Below are 15758 nucleotides of genomic sequence, written 5' to 3' on the forward strand. Positions count from 1 at the left end.
TTCCGCCACCACGTCCACCAGAAAAACGTGTTCCTCCTTTTCGTCCACGCGGTCCACGATTACCGCCACCACCACCGCCGGGTGGATTTCGTTCTCGTGGATTTTCATTACTATTTTCTGCAGACGTATTCTGCGATTCTTGTTTTACATTTGGTGATTCGGCTCCTGCCATCGTTCGCTCAAATTAAATATATGCTCGTTTGAAGAAAAAAACGAACTTTTTCGCGAACGAACCCGATTCACTCCTTCGCAAACTGAAACGTTCACTATGGCGTCCGACAACGAAGAGAACGAAGCAGCGAAGTTGGAGATCTACTAGAGGAATTACCCCCACTATGTAACATTATTTCCGGTGCATTATACGTACATCTTTCTAAAAGAATGATTGGTTAGTTTTATTAACTATGAATACATATGATTGGTTAATTTACAAATATAATGTTGCCATATTTATCAAACAGGATTAACCGGAAATAATATTTTAACTTTAGATTTTATAATTATTGATAATGCTTAATATTTTGTAAAATTTAATTTTACTTATTAGTAAAGAGAATTTTATAATTTATATAAGTATAAACATAATATTAATCTTTATTTATTTAAGACAAAATTATTACCAATAATTGTAAAATATATAATTTAGAAATAATTTGATATATTTTTTAAAAATATTTTCATCAAACTATGTTACTGAAAGTAAATATATATAATGTAATAAAGAATTTAATTTGATAATTTAATAATCTTAAAATCATTTAAATAACTATATATATAATATATATATATACATAAATATATATAAATACAAAAGCTATTTTCATGAAAATATACAATAAATATAATGAGTATTTCATAGAAAATTATAAAGCAATCTTAAGATTTTCATCCAATAGTTGAAATCATAACAATTATATGATTTGTTTGTTGATTTTCGATCATTTACATCGGTAAATATATTGTAATTGAAAATATATATATCAATATAAATAATGAAAAAAATATAAATTAATAAAATATAATATATTAAAAATCTTGTTAATATTTATATGCATTAAAGATGGTACTTCATTCGTAAATAATTTTGCTATTTTTATAGTATTTATTTCTAGGGTTGTCAGAAAATATCTCACTAGAAAAAGGAATAGGAAAAGTAATATATAATATAATAGTGCAAAAAATGAAAGTGGGGGAACAAATGACGGATGTTTCATTATATAATATAATGTTTGTCACGATTCCTAGTTCCTACTTTGTTTCACTATTATTCTCTCCCACTCTTCCCATAGTGAGATCTTTTGCAGCAACTGTGTATAAGCATGTATGTGAAATTGTGAATGTAGATCAACGAAATTGCTAGTAGTTCGAGATATCGGTTATATCGATATAGTCGTGACAATTGCAGCATATTGCGTCTGTGAGTAATCACAAGAAATTTTTGCGAAAAGATATTGCTCTGGAGTTTTAAATAAATTTTGATAGATATGTGAATATCTTTCAAATACTTAAGACTTAGTTAGTTCAAAATCGTGTGTAATTTTTGTTGATTAATATACAAATGTCATTGCTGTTTTTATTAATCGTATCTTATATTTCAGATAAAATAGCGTACAAAAATGATGCTCGCTAGAGTATGTCGAAGCAGTATTTCACCAAATTTAGTTAATTTACTGAAAACTCCAATTAATTCGAAACCTTTTATTCCGAGAATTCAATCCACAAGATTATTTGCTAATGATGGACGAAGCACATTTGCAAGATCTACTCGTAAATCAACTTCTCTTTCAGAACAAGCAATGGCACCTGCGGGAGAAACAGGTAGGACATTAATTAGTAAAAATTTTAAATGAAAACAATGTAAATTATACATGTAATATATAATATAATACAATTATAAAGTAGAAATATATATTATAGAAATTATAAATTACTTTAAATAAACTGATGCAAGTTGTTTATTCATTGCTACAAAATTTTAAAAATAACAATGAAATTCATTTCTTAAATGTTTTTTAAACTTTAAGATTTATCATATGGTATAAATTATTTGATTTATGAATGTTGCATATATATAATAATTATATTAAATATTAATATTTATAATTATATTAAATATTAGTAGAATCAATTAATAACATTAAATTTACTAATAAAAACATTTTTATATGCATAGCATTTACTATTGGAAAAGGAGTTGTTGCTGGTGGTGCTGTAATAGGATTAGGTTCCTTATGTTATTATGGTTTGGGTTTGTCGCCATCCATGGGAGCTATAGATTATGCAAAGTATTTTTTTTTAACTACCACTACAATTAAAAAAAAAAATCAAATATTATCAATGAAATAAATACAAATTATAATAGAATATTTATATAATTTTTTACAGATTATGGCCTCAATATGTAAAAGATAGAATTAAGACTACATATATGTACCTTGGTGCATCTATAATAACTAGTGCTGCAACTGCAGCAATATGTATACGTTCACCAACTGTTATGAATTTAATAATGCGTCAAGGGTGGCTTGCCATGTTCGTATCTTTAGCATCTGTTTGGGGTAGTGGAATATTGCTACAGACTATTCCATATAAAGAAGGTTTTGGTGCAAAACAAATAGCATGGTTAATTCATACTGGCACTATTGGTGCATTTCTTGCACCTCTCTACTTATTTGGAGGACCATTGGTACTTAGAGCTGCATGGTATACTGCTGGTGTAGTTGGTGGTTTATCAGTAGTAGCAATTTGTGCACCAAATGAAAAGTTCTTGAATATGGGAGGTCCATTAGCAATTGGTTTAGGACTTGTATTTGCAAGTAGTGTTGGTACAATATTTTTGCCACCTACAACAGCTATTGGATCTGGTTTATATTCAATATCTTTATATGGTGGTTTGGTGCTATTTTCAATGCTTCTTTTGTATGATACTCAAAAAATTATTAAACAAGCAGAAAATTATCCAGCTTATAATCAACTTGCAAGGCCATATGATCCAGTTAATAAGTAAGTAATTTGAGTAATTATGAAAAATTTAAAAATATATATGCAAATTTATACATATTTGCATTTTTTATTTCAGTGCAATTTCAGTTTATATGGATGTAGTAAATATCTTTCTAAGAATTCTCACAATATTAGTGAATGGAGGAAACAGAAGAAAAAATTAAAAGTGCTTTCCAATAGGCTAATTCAGAAATTATGGATTTCCATTTTCGTATGATGTTTGGAAAACGTCGTGATTTAGTATTTAAAATTATTTTGCAATAAATAAGTTTTACAAATATAATCTACTTTATGTTATATCTTAAGATGATATGTAAATTATTAGCTTACTTAAAATAAAATATAAAATATAAAAAATAGGTTTTTTTTTAAGCATGCAAAGAGAAATTTATATTTCAATTATTAGCGATAAAATTAAATGCACTTTATTGTCGTTTCTCAAGCATATTGTTTGAGAGCAAAATAAGATACAACTATTAAGTGTATAATTATAGATATTTTATAAATTTAAGCTATTTACTTAATTTTAAATTAAGATACAGTGAAAGAATTTATGAATGTGATACAATTGTGCATAATATCAAGGAATTATATTAATGCAAGTGAAATAGATTTAATGTCATATCATTCTCAACATGTTTAAAATCTATTGTAATGATTGCACATTATTTTTATCAAAGAAATATTTATAAATTTCACTTAATTTCTTAAAGTTAGAAATTATGCGAAATATAATAATTATTTTCAATAGATAATAATTACTATCACATTGCAGATAATTACATTCGTTTATATATTTATTTGTGTTTACTTATACATGATCACTAGAAAGGTTTCATTCTTTCAAATTAAAATTATTTTTTTCTAAGAAAATAAACTTTTTATTTTAATAAGAAATTCATTAGTAGGCAGTAGAAGAATAGATAAATGCAAATAAATAATGTAAAAGTTAATATTTCTTGAAATATATCTTCGTTAATTAATGATAATATTTAAATTGAAAATATGTCAATCATTATAATTAAAAAGATTAAAAGAATACACAAAAAGTTCATTATTTTTTATGAACGCATGTTAAAAGAGCACCTTGAGGAGATTATTTAAATTTCTTATTGCCTAATTTATCACTGATACGTATTTTATCTGATATTTTTTTTCATTTACAGAAGATGTTTTGATTTATATTTCAGATCTAAAAAACATATTTTAAACTTATTTTTTTCATGATTTATCTTAAATGATACAATATTTTAAAATCGTCCATTTTACTTATATTAATAAGTACAACATTCAAGCATTATGAGATTATACATTTACAGAATCTGATTTCGCAGCTAATGATGATGAAGAATGCCTTCTAAGATAACCAGCGAATAATTGTCTCGCTTGATTGAGCACTCGAATAACATTATGTCGTCGAACCATTTTATCGAAATGCATTGCCATTTCGTTATAATCCATTTGATTACGCATAACAAAATCTCTATGTTGTAGTAATAGAGTAATACACAAGAACATAAGGAATGGATTACCACCACCAAATTCATGAGGTGGAGGTAGTGAACTTTCTCCCAATTGATCTTCACAAGTTCCTGCAGGAATAAGATTTGTAAGCTCTGTAGCTTCTTCGCAGTGTTCTTGTATTGATTGTTTTATTGGACTTTCTTGTATCGTTGCATTTTGATGCCAACTTTCTGCCTCTTCACTATCCGAAGCAGATTCAGACCTATATGATTTCAAAATTCTTTCTAAGATTATATTTCGAAACATATAATTTTATAAAAATTAAGAAATTAAGTATATACCTCGTAGTACGTTTAAGTAATCTAATTGGGGTAACAGATTTAACACCATTTTGATCTTCTAATATTTCGCCATCATATTCAAGTTCCGCTTGTTCATCGGGAGTAGCTGGATGATTTTTTTGTTGTAATGTATGTAAAGGATTCTCCCATACAAATACATCAGCAGCTGGACTACATCTTGCTAATTCCGTATCTGTTTCGCTATCAACTAATTCACTTTCCCTTTTAGAAAGAACACAATCACACTGTTGATCGCTTGGCGGTGATGGTCCGAAAACTTGTCGATCGAGTGATTCTAATTCCAGTCTTAATTCTCTAGTCATAGAAGTAGTCATTGGAAAAAAATCTGTTGGATCATCTGGAGAACTAGGTTCATCTCTTAAAACTCTAATCACTCCGCTTTCGCTCGAAACACGTCTAAAAAATAATTTTTGATTATAAAATAATTTTAAATTTCTATTTAAAAAAACAAAGAAATAATAATAATAATAATAAAAGTAATAAAAGAATAATAAAAATATTTTTTGATTAAAATTAAAAATATGTCATTTCACCTCAATTCTGGTTCAGCATCACTTGGTGTTATTTTACTACGATTGAGACTCGTAAAATTTAAAAATTCGTTCAGATTTTTTACTACTCGAGCACATTTTTTTTCGCCATCATTTTGTTCGTTATTTTTAATTTGATCTTTACTAGGTAACGACAATCTTTCTTTCAATTCCAACAAGTTTACACGTTTAGATTTACCAGACAAAGAATCTGTACTTAGGCACTTTTCCGTAGATTCTGTGTTTCTTCGATTTTTCGCTGTCATCAAATCATTCTCTGGTTCAGAAAACGTCTCGTAAGGAGAGCTCGATCTGCAGACAGCGAGTTTCACTTTATATTATTATTTTTGTATTTCACTGCTTTCATCATTTTTGCATAGAAGTACCTTTTTGAGTCACCGTTTGTTTCTGAGGAGCTTTGCAAAGATGGATCCTCTGTATTTAAAGTTTTTCTTTTACCAGCAGTAGCAATACTCGCAGAAGAACTTTGTCGTCTGATAGCACAAACTTTTGTATATGCATTTTCACGAATATGTTTCACATTTGGACTTGGAGGTGGTGAAGGTGGAGGAAAAGGTACTTCAGCTAAATTAAGTTCTCCATTCGGCGGTGATGCTGGCAAAGCAGCCCATAAAACTTCAAGCATTCTTAAAGCATCATCCAAAGCAAATTCACGCTTCATTTCTAATAAAAGCCATCGGTAACAAAACAATAAATCATCCGCTTGATGAGATTTTAGATAAGCATAAAAGTCTGGATCATAATGTTGCAAACCTTAAAAAATGTAGATAATGTATAATAATACAAATGTTATATCATTCATTAAGTTATTCTAATTTGAGAAAATTATGCAAATCAATTAGAAGATTGTTTTCTTTCTTTCCTATTTATAAGTTTTTTTTTTAAATATCAAATTTTATATTTTCTCTAATTACTTTTAATATGAATTATTATTATATTATATTATCATATTAGTTTTTCTAAAAATTATTTATAATATTTATAGTATTTTAATTACTCGTATTTTATATTTTAAATTATGATTTAAATTTATATGATATATTATATCATAACTTTTTTTCATACCTGATATATAATTTACTTTTTATAATATCAAAAATTACAATCTCCTAATTATTTAGGAAATATATTAAGTCTTACATACCTTCAGCTAAATGAGCAAATTTCGTAGTCATTGCAATTCCATCAAGCATGAAATTATCTTTTAATCTTCTCATAAGAGCACACAAGCATATGTACGCTTGTGCTTCGTCTCTCATAGTAACCAATAAAGGTGAAGCCAAATCGCTCATACCTTGACAATAGCTAACACTCGGATGATTTAAGGCATACGTTGTCAAAATATTAAAAAGACTGGCTGTATTTTGATTATCATCAGAACCACCATAAAATTTATGATGTCTATCTGTTCTTAAAACGTCTTTCCGTACCATACTTGTTACATATGCCAAATCTCCAATATTTTGTCCTTTTTGCACCAACGTTTTCCATCTTTCTCGAAGATTTTGATATTCTTGTGATTTTTTTTTCATGTAGTCCATTCTTTCGCGACCGGACATGCCTTCGGGATATACATTTAAAATATGTTTCCAAACTACTTTTCGTAAACTAGGTTCAATTCCACCAAAGTATATCACGGCTCTTAATTCTTTAGGATGTATTACTTGTCCAATAGGATCCAAAAATCTTCGAAACTCCGCATCTGTCAATGGTGGTCGTGGTGGTTGAGCACTTTGTTGGTGAGATGATTCTTCACTTAAATTACCCAAAGCACGTTGAACCATATTTAATGTTCTTTCCATCTGTCGGAAATAACTTAATTTATAACGTATACATTTAAGTATACATCTTTTTAAATATCACGTTTACAAATTTTATAAATAATGAAATATTGTTAAACATATATATCTATAATATCTATACATAGTATCTATATTAATTACAATGAGAAATTATGTAAATATACTCTATTTATGAAATAATATATCAAACATTAATCTTATTACAATTACATAATAAAATAATCATTTTAATATCATGAAATTAAAAATTTTTAGAATATATTTTAAAACACATAATCTGAAAAAATAAAGAAAAAGAAAAATGTATTTTATTTTTTTAATAAATAAGATTGTTTTTTATAAAACATTGAATTATTTTTTAATGAATATTTTAATATTCCATCCATTTTATCCATTTTATGACGAATATATAAACTATATCTATTTCATCATTTATATATAATACAATATATATACAATATAAATATATATAATTATTATATAAATATATATCTTATGTTCCATTAAGAAAAAACTCGAAAGAGAAATAATTGCATTCTGATTTTTAGATGAATAAGAAAAATAACAATATTCACCTTATTCATTATGAGACCCGGTAATTTGGGTGTCTTGTATGGAAACCCGGTTTCTTGCCGAGTCGACACTTCCTGTGCATTCTGTTCCCAGTAACACTCACAATCACCTGTTTCTCCAAATGGTTTTAAGTTGACTTGCAAATATAAATATGGTTCAGAGGCGCTACAATAAAATATATTATTGATTAACATTAGATTAACATTTATTATCGTTTATTATTTAGATAGGAATGATGTTAAAATTTCTATAAATTACCTAATAAATGCTGCATCCAAATCCCAATCAGAAAGCAAAAATAAATATGTTTCTGATCCATAATCATCTATTGCTCGATATGAAACTGTGAATTCTCTGTAAAAATATTTCGAAAAATTATTTTTTTTTTCATTGTAAATTTTTACACATAATTTAATATCGAGATAAAAATATTTTAATAATGAATTGATTATATTTTATTAATTTTTATACATATATATAAAATAATATATAATATATTAATAATATAATATATATTATATATATATAAAATACAAATATAATTTACAAACATAATTATACAAAATATATTTATACAAAAGAACAATGTATCTGTATATTTCAGATATTCTTTTTTTTTTTATACAAATTTTTTTTGTATATTGCATATATACTATGCCATTTTTTAGTTAAAAATTTTCATTTATCAAATAAATATATTTTTTTGCAAGTTAATGTAATGTTTTACTTAGAAATAAATGATTCATAGAAAAGAGATAATTTTACAACTAATATATAGATATCGCAACAACGAAATGAAAAAATTTATTTCTATTTTAACCAACAAAATTGATATTCTTTGTTATTTACTGTAAAATATATTCAATAATATATTCTCGTTATTTTAATATTTTCTAAATACTATTTTTTTTTAAATTAATATAAATAAAATTTAATTTCTTTATGAAAATAATAAATATTGATCAATTCATATCATGCTTTTAAAAATTCTTTAAATTTACGGAGTCTATTAATAACGATTAAAAACAATATAAACAATTTTAAAGGAAATATTTAAATTTAATATTAACTTTTTGATAATATTCGATATCCAGAAATAAAAAATTTCAATACAAATTATATTTTCAATACAAATGTATATTGTATATGTGTATTACAAATTTTACAATTTATAAAATTAAAATTAAATTAAAATAAAATTAAATTATTTTGTGGACCAAATTTGAAAGGAATATTTTTTAATGTTTTCTTTTTATTTTTTTTTTTTATTTTTTAAAATATTTCTTTTATTTCTTATATTTTTTAAAAATATTTTTTCTTAAAATTTTATATTAACGCATCATTTTCTATTATTTATTATTTTTAATTAATATTTTAATTAATTTTTTATTAATGATTAATAATTGTTCAATAATAACAAAAAAAAAATAATTCGCGAAAATTTTTTATTTTCATAATCTAACGCGAACTCGGTTTTTGCGTAGATAAATGTTAATTGCTTTGTGTTCAAAGCAAATGAATATTCGAAGGTTCGTTCTTTTATGTTTGCGATGTAATATATTCGATGTATATCAATGATTATTCGTTGTTAACAGTGTTACTATCTTACCCTTTGATGTCGAATGCTTTGATGAGTATACTTTGAAGCACTTCGATGGATGTTATCTGTGGGTCTACGCTGAATTTTCGATATTCCGGCTGATGCCTTGTTTCGCATTTCTAAAGACAAATGTATGAAACATTCAATCAATTTTTCTTTGTTTCATTTTATTTTTTTAATCGAATTGTTTTCAATAGTATCGAAGAATTACCGCTATTCTACATTGACATAATTCTATTATACTTATCATGAAAAAATGCGATATATAAAATGTAAAAATTAAATTGAATTTTTTTTTACTTTTTTTTAACTTTTAAGAAGTATTAAAATATATTATTTTTTCTCATATTTGAGACATGTTTCATTTTACTTTTTTTAACTATGATTTTCAATATTATATTATTAATTGATGTCATATATATAACTTATAATATATAATTTATATTATAATGTGATTGATAAAAGCAAAACAAGTTATAAATTAGATAACTTGGATAATTTAGAAACATATATGATTAATTAATGAAGATCGATGATTTGATAGTTAACTCAATAATTCTCGAAATAACGTATGATTCAAGCAATATATATAATATTATATAAATAAATAAATAAATAATATATAAATAAATAATATTATAGTATATAAAAAATTATGGATGTGATTCCATTATAATTATGAAAAATAAATAAGATAAAACAGATAATTTATATAGATGCATAATATTGATAAAAATTTTGCTAATCTTTTAGATAAATTAAAATTAATGATTTAAATAAATTAGTTATTACGAATTTATTTTATTTTTACTCTAACTAAAAATTTAGATTTAAACATTTCATCTTTATGACAAATCCAATAATTAAATAATTCAATAAAATCTTGAATGGAAAAAACATCGATTCAAGCTAATAAGATAAATCTTTTTTTATAAGCGTCTTTTCAGATAATCCTTTTATAAGTATCGAAGTTACAAATATATTATAAAATGAATATAAAACAATTTTAAAAGATGAAATTTTATTCTGTGGAATAATGCAAGAAGAATTATTTATAAATTTAAATTTTTATTTAATTTCAAATTTAAGTTTTTTTTAGAATTCTATTTTCACTAGATATTAATAAATCAAAGATATATATATAATTTTCATATCTTTCCTAAAATGTAAACGCTTAAAATAAAGAATAACTACGACAAAATTCTCTCAAGTTCTTTTTTTCCTATGAAATAAGATGATATCAAATTGCAATATCAATTAACTTTCAATTAACAAAAATCAACTTTTTAAATTCAAAAGTACTAGTTGTAATAATAGTAAATAATAGTTGTAATAAGTTATAATATATGAATTAAATATTTTTATAATCTAGTGATTTATAATGAAGTCGAAATTCCCGAAGTTCTAAAGTTAACCTAGAAGTCTCGAACACAAGTACCATTACGAAAGCGTTGGAAATTGATGTAGCATCGTATTATATCTTCTTTACGTAAGTTAATGATTGTAACATATGTTCTATGCAATTACATAAAACCATGTTATTCATACTTTCTTTAGTGATCAATTAAACAAAACTGATCTGCTAGAGAAGACAATCGACAGGTCGTCGTGTAAATGTAATTATATACTTGAAAAAACGGCTTAAACAATTGGTAATCTTTTGCCTCTTAATAGATTCTTATATTACGAACTAATCTCTCTGCAAGTAGGAGCTATGGATCGATACAACCAAATTTTACTTGCGAGCCATTTGCCAACGAAGTGAATGTCTACTGATCGCTTCAAAAAAAAATCTTATAAATATATCTTATAATTGAATGTTTTCATTTGAAGTCTATAAAAAGAAATTTATATAAATTTAGTAATTCCTAAACGATTTATTATTTTAATTATTATTACTATGTAAAATTAAATAATATTTAGTGAATTTTTACAGATTTATTTATTTTTTTATAATATAATGCCAAGAAAAAAGATAATATTAATATTTACGAATCTATTTATGAATTTTTTATGTATTTTTCTATATTGCCTTTGATGTTTTTCATTCAAAAATCTTTCAATAAGATTATCCGTTTTTTTATTGAAAAGAAGAAGCATTTACCAAATCTTCTTCTTTTTATTATTTCAAATAATTTTATATTTCTTTAAATATTAAAATTAATATCATATTAAAACTTTTCTTTTTTATCTTGTAAAAATTTCGTGAAATTTTTTTATAAAATCAATGTAAAGAAATGAAAAAAAATATAATAAATTAATTTTGATTATGTAAGTAATAAAATAAGATTGATTTGATTTCAATCAAACAAATAAACAAAATATATAGTACTTGATTTAACTAAATACACGGCTTTGCTTACGTTGCTACTGGATTAACTTGTTATGAAATTGCAAGCTGTTAAATCGATATAAGGAATTGATAATATAATTTATCGTCAAATAATAATTTTATCATTATACGTAAGTCATTTAGATTGTCGATTAAATTTTCATAATTAATAGTTAGTAATTATTTTTTATTCTTTATTAACTTACTAACTTAGCCTTTCACTGTTAAACACAAACTTAAAAATTCTTTTTTTTCATGTTTCTCGAGATTTTCTGTATTAATTCATATGACGTATAAATATTATATTTAGAGCAAATGACGAACATTAAATCGATGTATAATCTATATAATCTTATGAAATATATTTGTTTTAACAGTGGCAATGAATCGAATTAATGTTATAATTATATTTAATTGTTTAATAACAAATTTTCGTTTGTTTAAAAAAATTGTTAAAGAAAATATTATAAAAGAAGAATCAAATTAATGATATTTATAAAATTTATTATTTTATTTTTTTCTTATTAGTTATATTAGATATAATTATTTATTATATTATTCGAATAATTAGAAATTTTCTATATGTAAAACTAGAATTAGTTGGCAGTTAAACTATTTTACTTATATAAATCCATTTCTAATTATATTTATTTTTGACTTTGATCTAAGAGATTGATTTAATTATATTATTTTAAATTTCGTGGATTTGTTAACTTTTAATATTTAGTAAAAGAATATTAACAAGTAAAGACACGATTTACAGATTAATGACAGATATTATAATGAAATTATTGATATCTTCGAATTAAATATAAGTTTAAAACGATAGATTAATTGGATATAAGTTTATTAATAAATTTTATTTTATCGTAATTTTTTTAAAATTAATTATTGCATGCAGAAATTCGAATTTTCAGACAATGGATGTTAGATACAATTTATATGATATTAAACATATCTCGAAGATAGCAGTCTGGCATCATTTTAACATCTGAATTCTGATGAATGTCAAATATGGACGCTTGAAATGTCTGTATGAAAAACGCGTTACGGGTGTTTTTAATTGGACATTTCTACCGCAATGCCGCAGGAATATTTTGCCTAATATTGAAACAACATGTTCTAATTATTTTTACAGAACGTTGGTTATTCCAATTAAGGAGCACCATGTTCACTTTCTTAAAGCGAAACTGCACGAAAGATAAATATCGCAAAAACTTTCTATGGCTTACAATCACTTCTAATCGTAAAAATGAATTTGCTTTATTATAGAGGATTTATATTTCGATCATAAACAATATCAAATTTATCACAGAGTGTGCTTTCAATATCATATAAAAATTTTAATTCATATCATTTTTTACATTACATTCGTTTCATTACAAATATATATATTTTTAAATAAAAATGTATCATTTAAACATTATGTAAAAAATTATAAACATAAAAAATTTCATTTAAATAATGACTAATAAATTTAAATTTATATTATTTTCAATATATATTATTTTTTATAAAATTTTCCACTATCATAGAAAAATTATTATTAGCAAAGTATTAATAATGATAAACTGTAATACTTTGTTTTACCGATAAGAATATCTTTATTTTTTTATACTTTTTTGTATGTAAAAATAGAAAATTATTCAAGAAGAAATTTCATTAGAATTTCATGAAAATAAATATTCATTTTATCGACAATATTAAATGTTAAATATGATCTGTAAAATAAAACTAAAAAGTAAACTATACCTTCACTTTGACACGTACAGCTTCTCTAGGGCAACCAAACATTTTTGACGTTGATATGCAAGCTATTTTATGCATACGAAAAAGATTTAAGGCTCAATAATTCAAGATAATTCCAGATCCATCAAAATATATATCTCCTTGAAGAAGTTTTCGTAACACTGAACAAGATTCAACATTTCTATAGATAACAAATTTTTGTTAGGTTAATTCGTTTTACGCGACGCACAACGACTTAACTCGAAGCTTTCACTTCTTTTAGAGAGAAGCATATTAGTTTTGTCAAGATTTCTGCACTGTGTTTTTTAAAAAAATCGAAGTTTTCGAATACGCACTAATTAACACTTAACGAGAGAGTTTATAATTGTCGTAATGACAAGACAATATATTTTAACTGTGTCGATATAATATGTTTATAATACGTTTCAAGATGTTAATTTCAAGATTGTTTCGCGCCTTTCTTGAGCTTTGATAGGCAAAGATCTGTCGTTACCGCGACATCATTGACATAGCACACCGTGTTCATATAATTCACACACGTTTGATCAGTCGAAACTGTAGGTTTCTTTTTTCGTAAAAACCACTGACACTGGAAGAGATAAAGGGGGAGTTATTTTAAAACGTGACAAGCGGAACAAAGACAGATAGAAATGCCTAAGAAAATTAGTTACATTCGTGTGACGAAAAAGAGAAAGAGCAAGAATAAGAGAAACGAGAAAGCTGAAGTAAGTCACATTTGATACCAAGTTTAACTTACTTGGATATCGATTAATCTCGAACATAATAGAATATACACATAATCGATTCTTCGTCGTTCGATGTATCGCTATCGATTGTTTCTTGATGTATATGAATATATTTATATTTATATGTTAATTTGGCACTTATCACAAGAGACGAAATCATTAAACTTTTTGTTAGACACTTTTTTATTTTTCTATTTAGGAATAAAAATTGATAATGTTTTATATTTTATTTGAAAGAATTTATCGATGATTCGTATCGTGTTGCCATCTAACAATGATATACTAAATTATATTTTATATATTTTAATTTTACAAGAATTTTTATTCTTATAAATAAAATCTTATTCCTTCTGTAGTAACGTTTATCTAATTTAGAATAATTTTCTAATTTTGAATCTAAAAAATTCTCTAAGAAAAGAAATTCATAAATTAAAAAATATTAAACGATTCAAATATAATATTAATTGCATATTGCTTAAATTTGTGTATTATTATATTAATATAAATATAAAAATATAAATCGGTATTTTTTTTGAGCGCATAAATTTTGCGGAGCAAGTATAAACAAATATAATAATAATAATAAAAGAAGAATAGAGATAAAATAAAAATATAGAAATCAACGCCATCTCTAGAGTGCCGCAAATGAAACATCATATGCAAGACAGTAAATAATAAAAGACAAATAAAATAAGAATTGATTTCTATCACCATCTCTCAGACGTTGAAGATATTTTTATCAAAAGTAAGGTAAGGTAGGGCAAGAATTAAAGATCAGCATCATCTCTCGACATTCTATCGTATCTTATTCTTTAAAAGATATCTTTAATAATCGAGAGATGGCGTTGATAATCAATTCTTACTATATCTCTATCCTTATCCAACTATTTTCTATCCTTTCTTTATGAGTTTCATTTACGACACTCTGGAGATGGCGCTGATTTCAATATTTTTACTTTATCTCTATCCTTTTTCCACTATCTATTCTCCTTATCTATACTTTGCTTTCGGCGCGTGATTATAAATAAAATACGAAACATCAACTGAACACATTTTCATCATTTTTCTTTTAAAACTATATTATTTAATTTTTAAGATACAAAATATTTTTCTTTTTTATGAATAGAAATATAAATTTTTATATACGTATCACGTATATAAAAATAAAAGAAGAAAAAAATAATAACGATAACAATAACGTTGATACATTATTTTAAGCAAACGAAACACGAAATATATTTATGATAGATATTCTCTTTTTTTCTTGAAACTTCTTCCTGCAATTCGTAAGAAAAACAGATAAAAATACTTTCGATTGGATGATAAAAAGGAAAATGGATAAATATACAGGAATAAGAAAACGTCAATGACCACGCGGTCAAATAATTCTGGTCGTCGAATCGAAGTTTTCCAAGAATTGCATAGCTCATTGTATACACATCGATCGGTAATTAAATTACCATCTTTATTGCTAATTTACCATCTACTAACCTTATTTTACACCTTGCTCATGCTATTCCAGTGGAAACGAAATAATCTCCTTTTTTTTTTTTTTTTTCTTCAAAAGGATTCTTTG

At 24.6% G+C, this 15758-nt stretch overlaps 3 protein-coding genes and 1 long non-coding RNA gene across 11 annotated transcripts in view; 2 read left to right on the top strand and 2 right to left on the bottom strand.

Annotated features, from left to right (window-relative positions):
- LOC102678008 (hrp65 protein-like) overlaps positions 1–309 on the bottom strand; it is a 12283-nt gene extending 11974 nt beyond the window's left edge. For all 5 annotated transcript variants that reach the window (XR_004149906.1, XR_004149901.1, XR_004149895.1 and 2 more), the window contains exon 1: positions 1–309. The gene's annotated coding sequence lies outside the window, so the exon portion shown is untranslated.
- Positions 310–1138: 829 nt separating this feature from the next.
- LOC102677596 (growth hormone-inducible transmembrane protein-like) lies at positions 1139–3375 on the top strand. 4 transcript variants are annotated; one of them, XM_006607116.2, is made up of 5 exons: positions 1139–1417; positions 1599–1818; positions 2174–2285; positions 2386–3003; positions 3080–3375. In XM_006607116.2, exons 2-5 carry the CDS (start codon positions 1617–1619, stop codon positions 3165–3167), a joined length of 1020 nt encoding a protein of 339 aa, XP_006607179.1. In that variant the 5' UTR covers positions 1139–1417; positions 1599–1616; the 3' UTR covers positions 3168–3375. The 4 variants fall into 4 exon arrangements, with proteins under 4 accessions (XP_006607179.1, XP_006607178.1, XP_006607180.1 ...); XM_006607115.2 differs by having other exon boundaries at positions 1192–1529; XM_006607117.2 differs by having other exon boundaries at positions 1211–1515.
- Positions 3376–3412: 37 nt separating this feature from the next.
- LOC102677455 (TBC1 domain family member 25) lies at positions 3413–14169 on the bottom strand. The gene is made up of 9 exons (XM_006607114.2): positions 13440–14169; positions 9365–9474; positions 8014–8109; positions 7758–7920; positions 6525–7182; positions 5746–6133; positions 5363–5671; positions 4809–5225; positions 3413–4729 (listed from the first exon to the last, which is right to left on the bottom strand). The coding sequence occupies exons 1-9, from the start codon at positions 13512–13514 to the stop codon at positions 4309–4311; spliced, it is 2637 nt and encodes an 878-aa protein (XP_006607177.1). The 5' UTR covers positions 13515–14169; the 3' UTR covers positions 3413–4308.
- On the top strand, positions 10692–11147 carry LOC116185087. Its single transcript, XR_004149860.1, has 2 exons — positions 10692–10844; positions 10913–11147. It is a non-coding gene; the product is annotated as an uncharacterized LOC116185087 (long non-coding RNA).
- Positions 14170–15758: the final 1589 nt, after the last annotated feature.

The sequence above is a fragment of the Apis dorsata genome, unplaced genomic scaffold (genome assembly GCF_000469605.1).
Source record: "Apis dorsata unplaced genomic scaffold, Apis dorsata 1.3 scaffold_2, whole genome shotgun sequence".
Lineage (NCBI taxonomy): Eukaryota > Metazoa > Arthropoda > Insecta > Hymenoptera > Apidae > Apis > Apis dorsata.

Coding starts and splice junctions, on each gene's coding strand:
- LOC102677596 (XM_006607116.2), top strand. CDS start 1,617: ATGATGCTCGCTAGAGTATGTCGAAGCAGTATTTCACCAAATTTAGTT. Junction 1,819..2,173: donor GGCACCTGCGGGAGAAACAG/GTAGGACATTAA, acceptor TTATATGCATAG/CATTTACTATTGGAAAAGGA. Junction 2,286..2,385: donor GGAGCTATAGATTATGCAAA/GTATTTTTTTTT, acceptor AATTTTTTACAG/ATTATGGCCTCAATATGTAA.
- LOC102677455 (XM_006607114.2), bottom strand. CDS start 13,514: ATGCATAAAATAGCTTGCATATCAACGTCAAAAATGTTTGGTTGCCCT. Junction 8,110..9,364: donor AAAGCATTCGACATCAAAGG/GTAAGATAGTAA, acceptor ATATTTTTACAG/AGAATTCACAGTTTCATATC. Junction 7,183..7,757: donor CGGGTCTCATAATGAATAAG/GTGAATATTGTT, acceptor TATTTCCGACAG/ATGGAAAGAACATTAAATAT.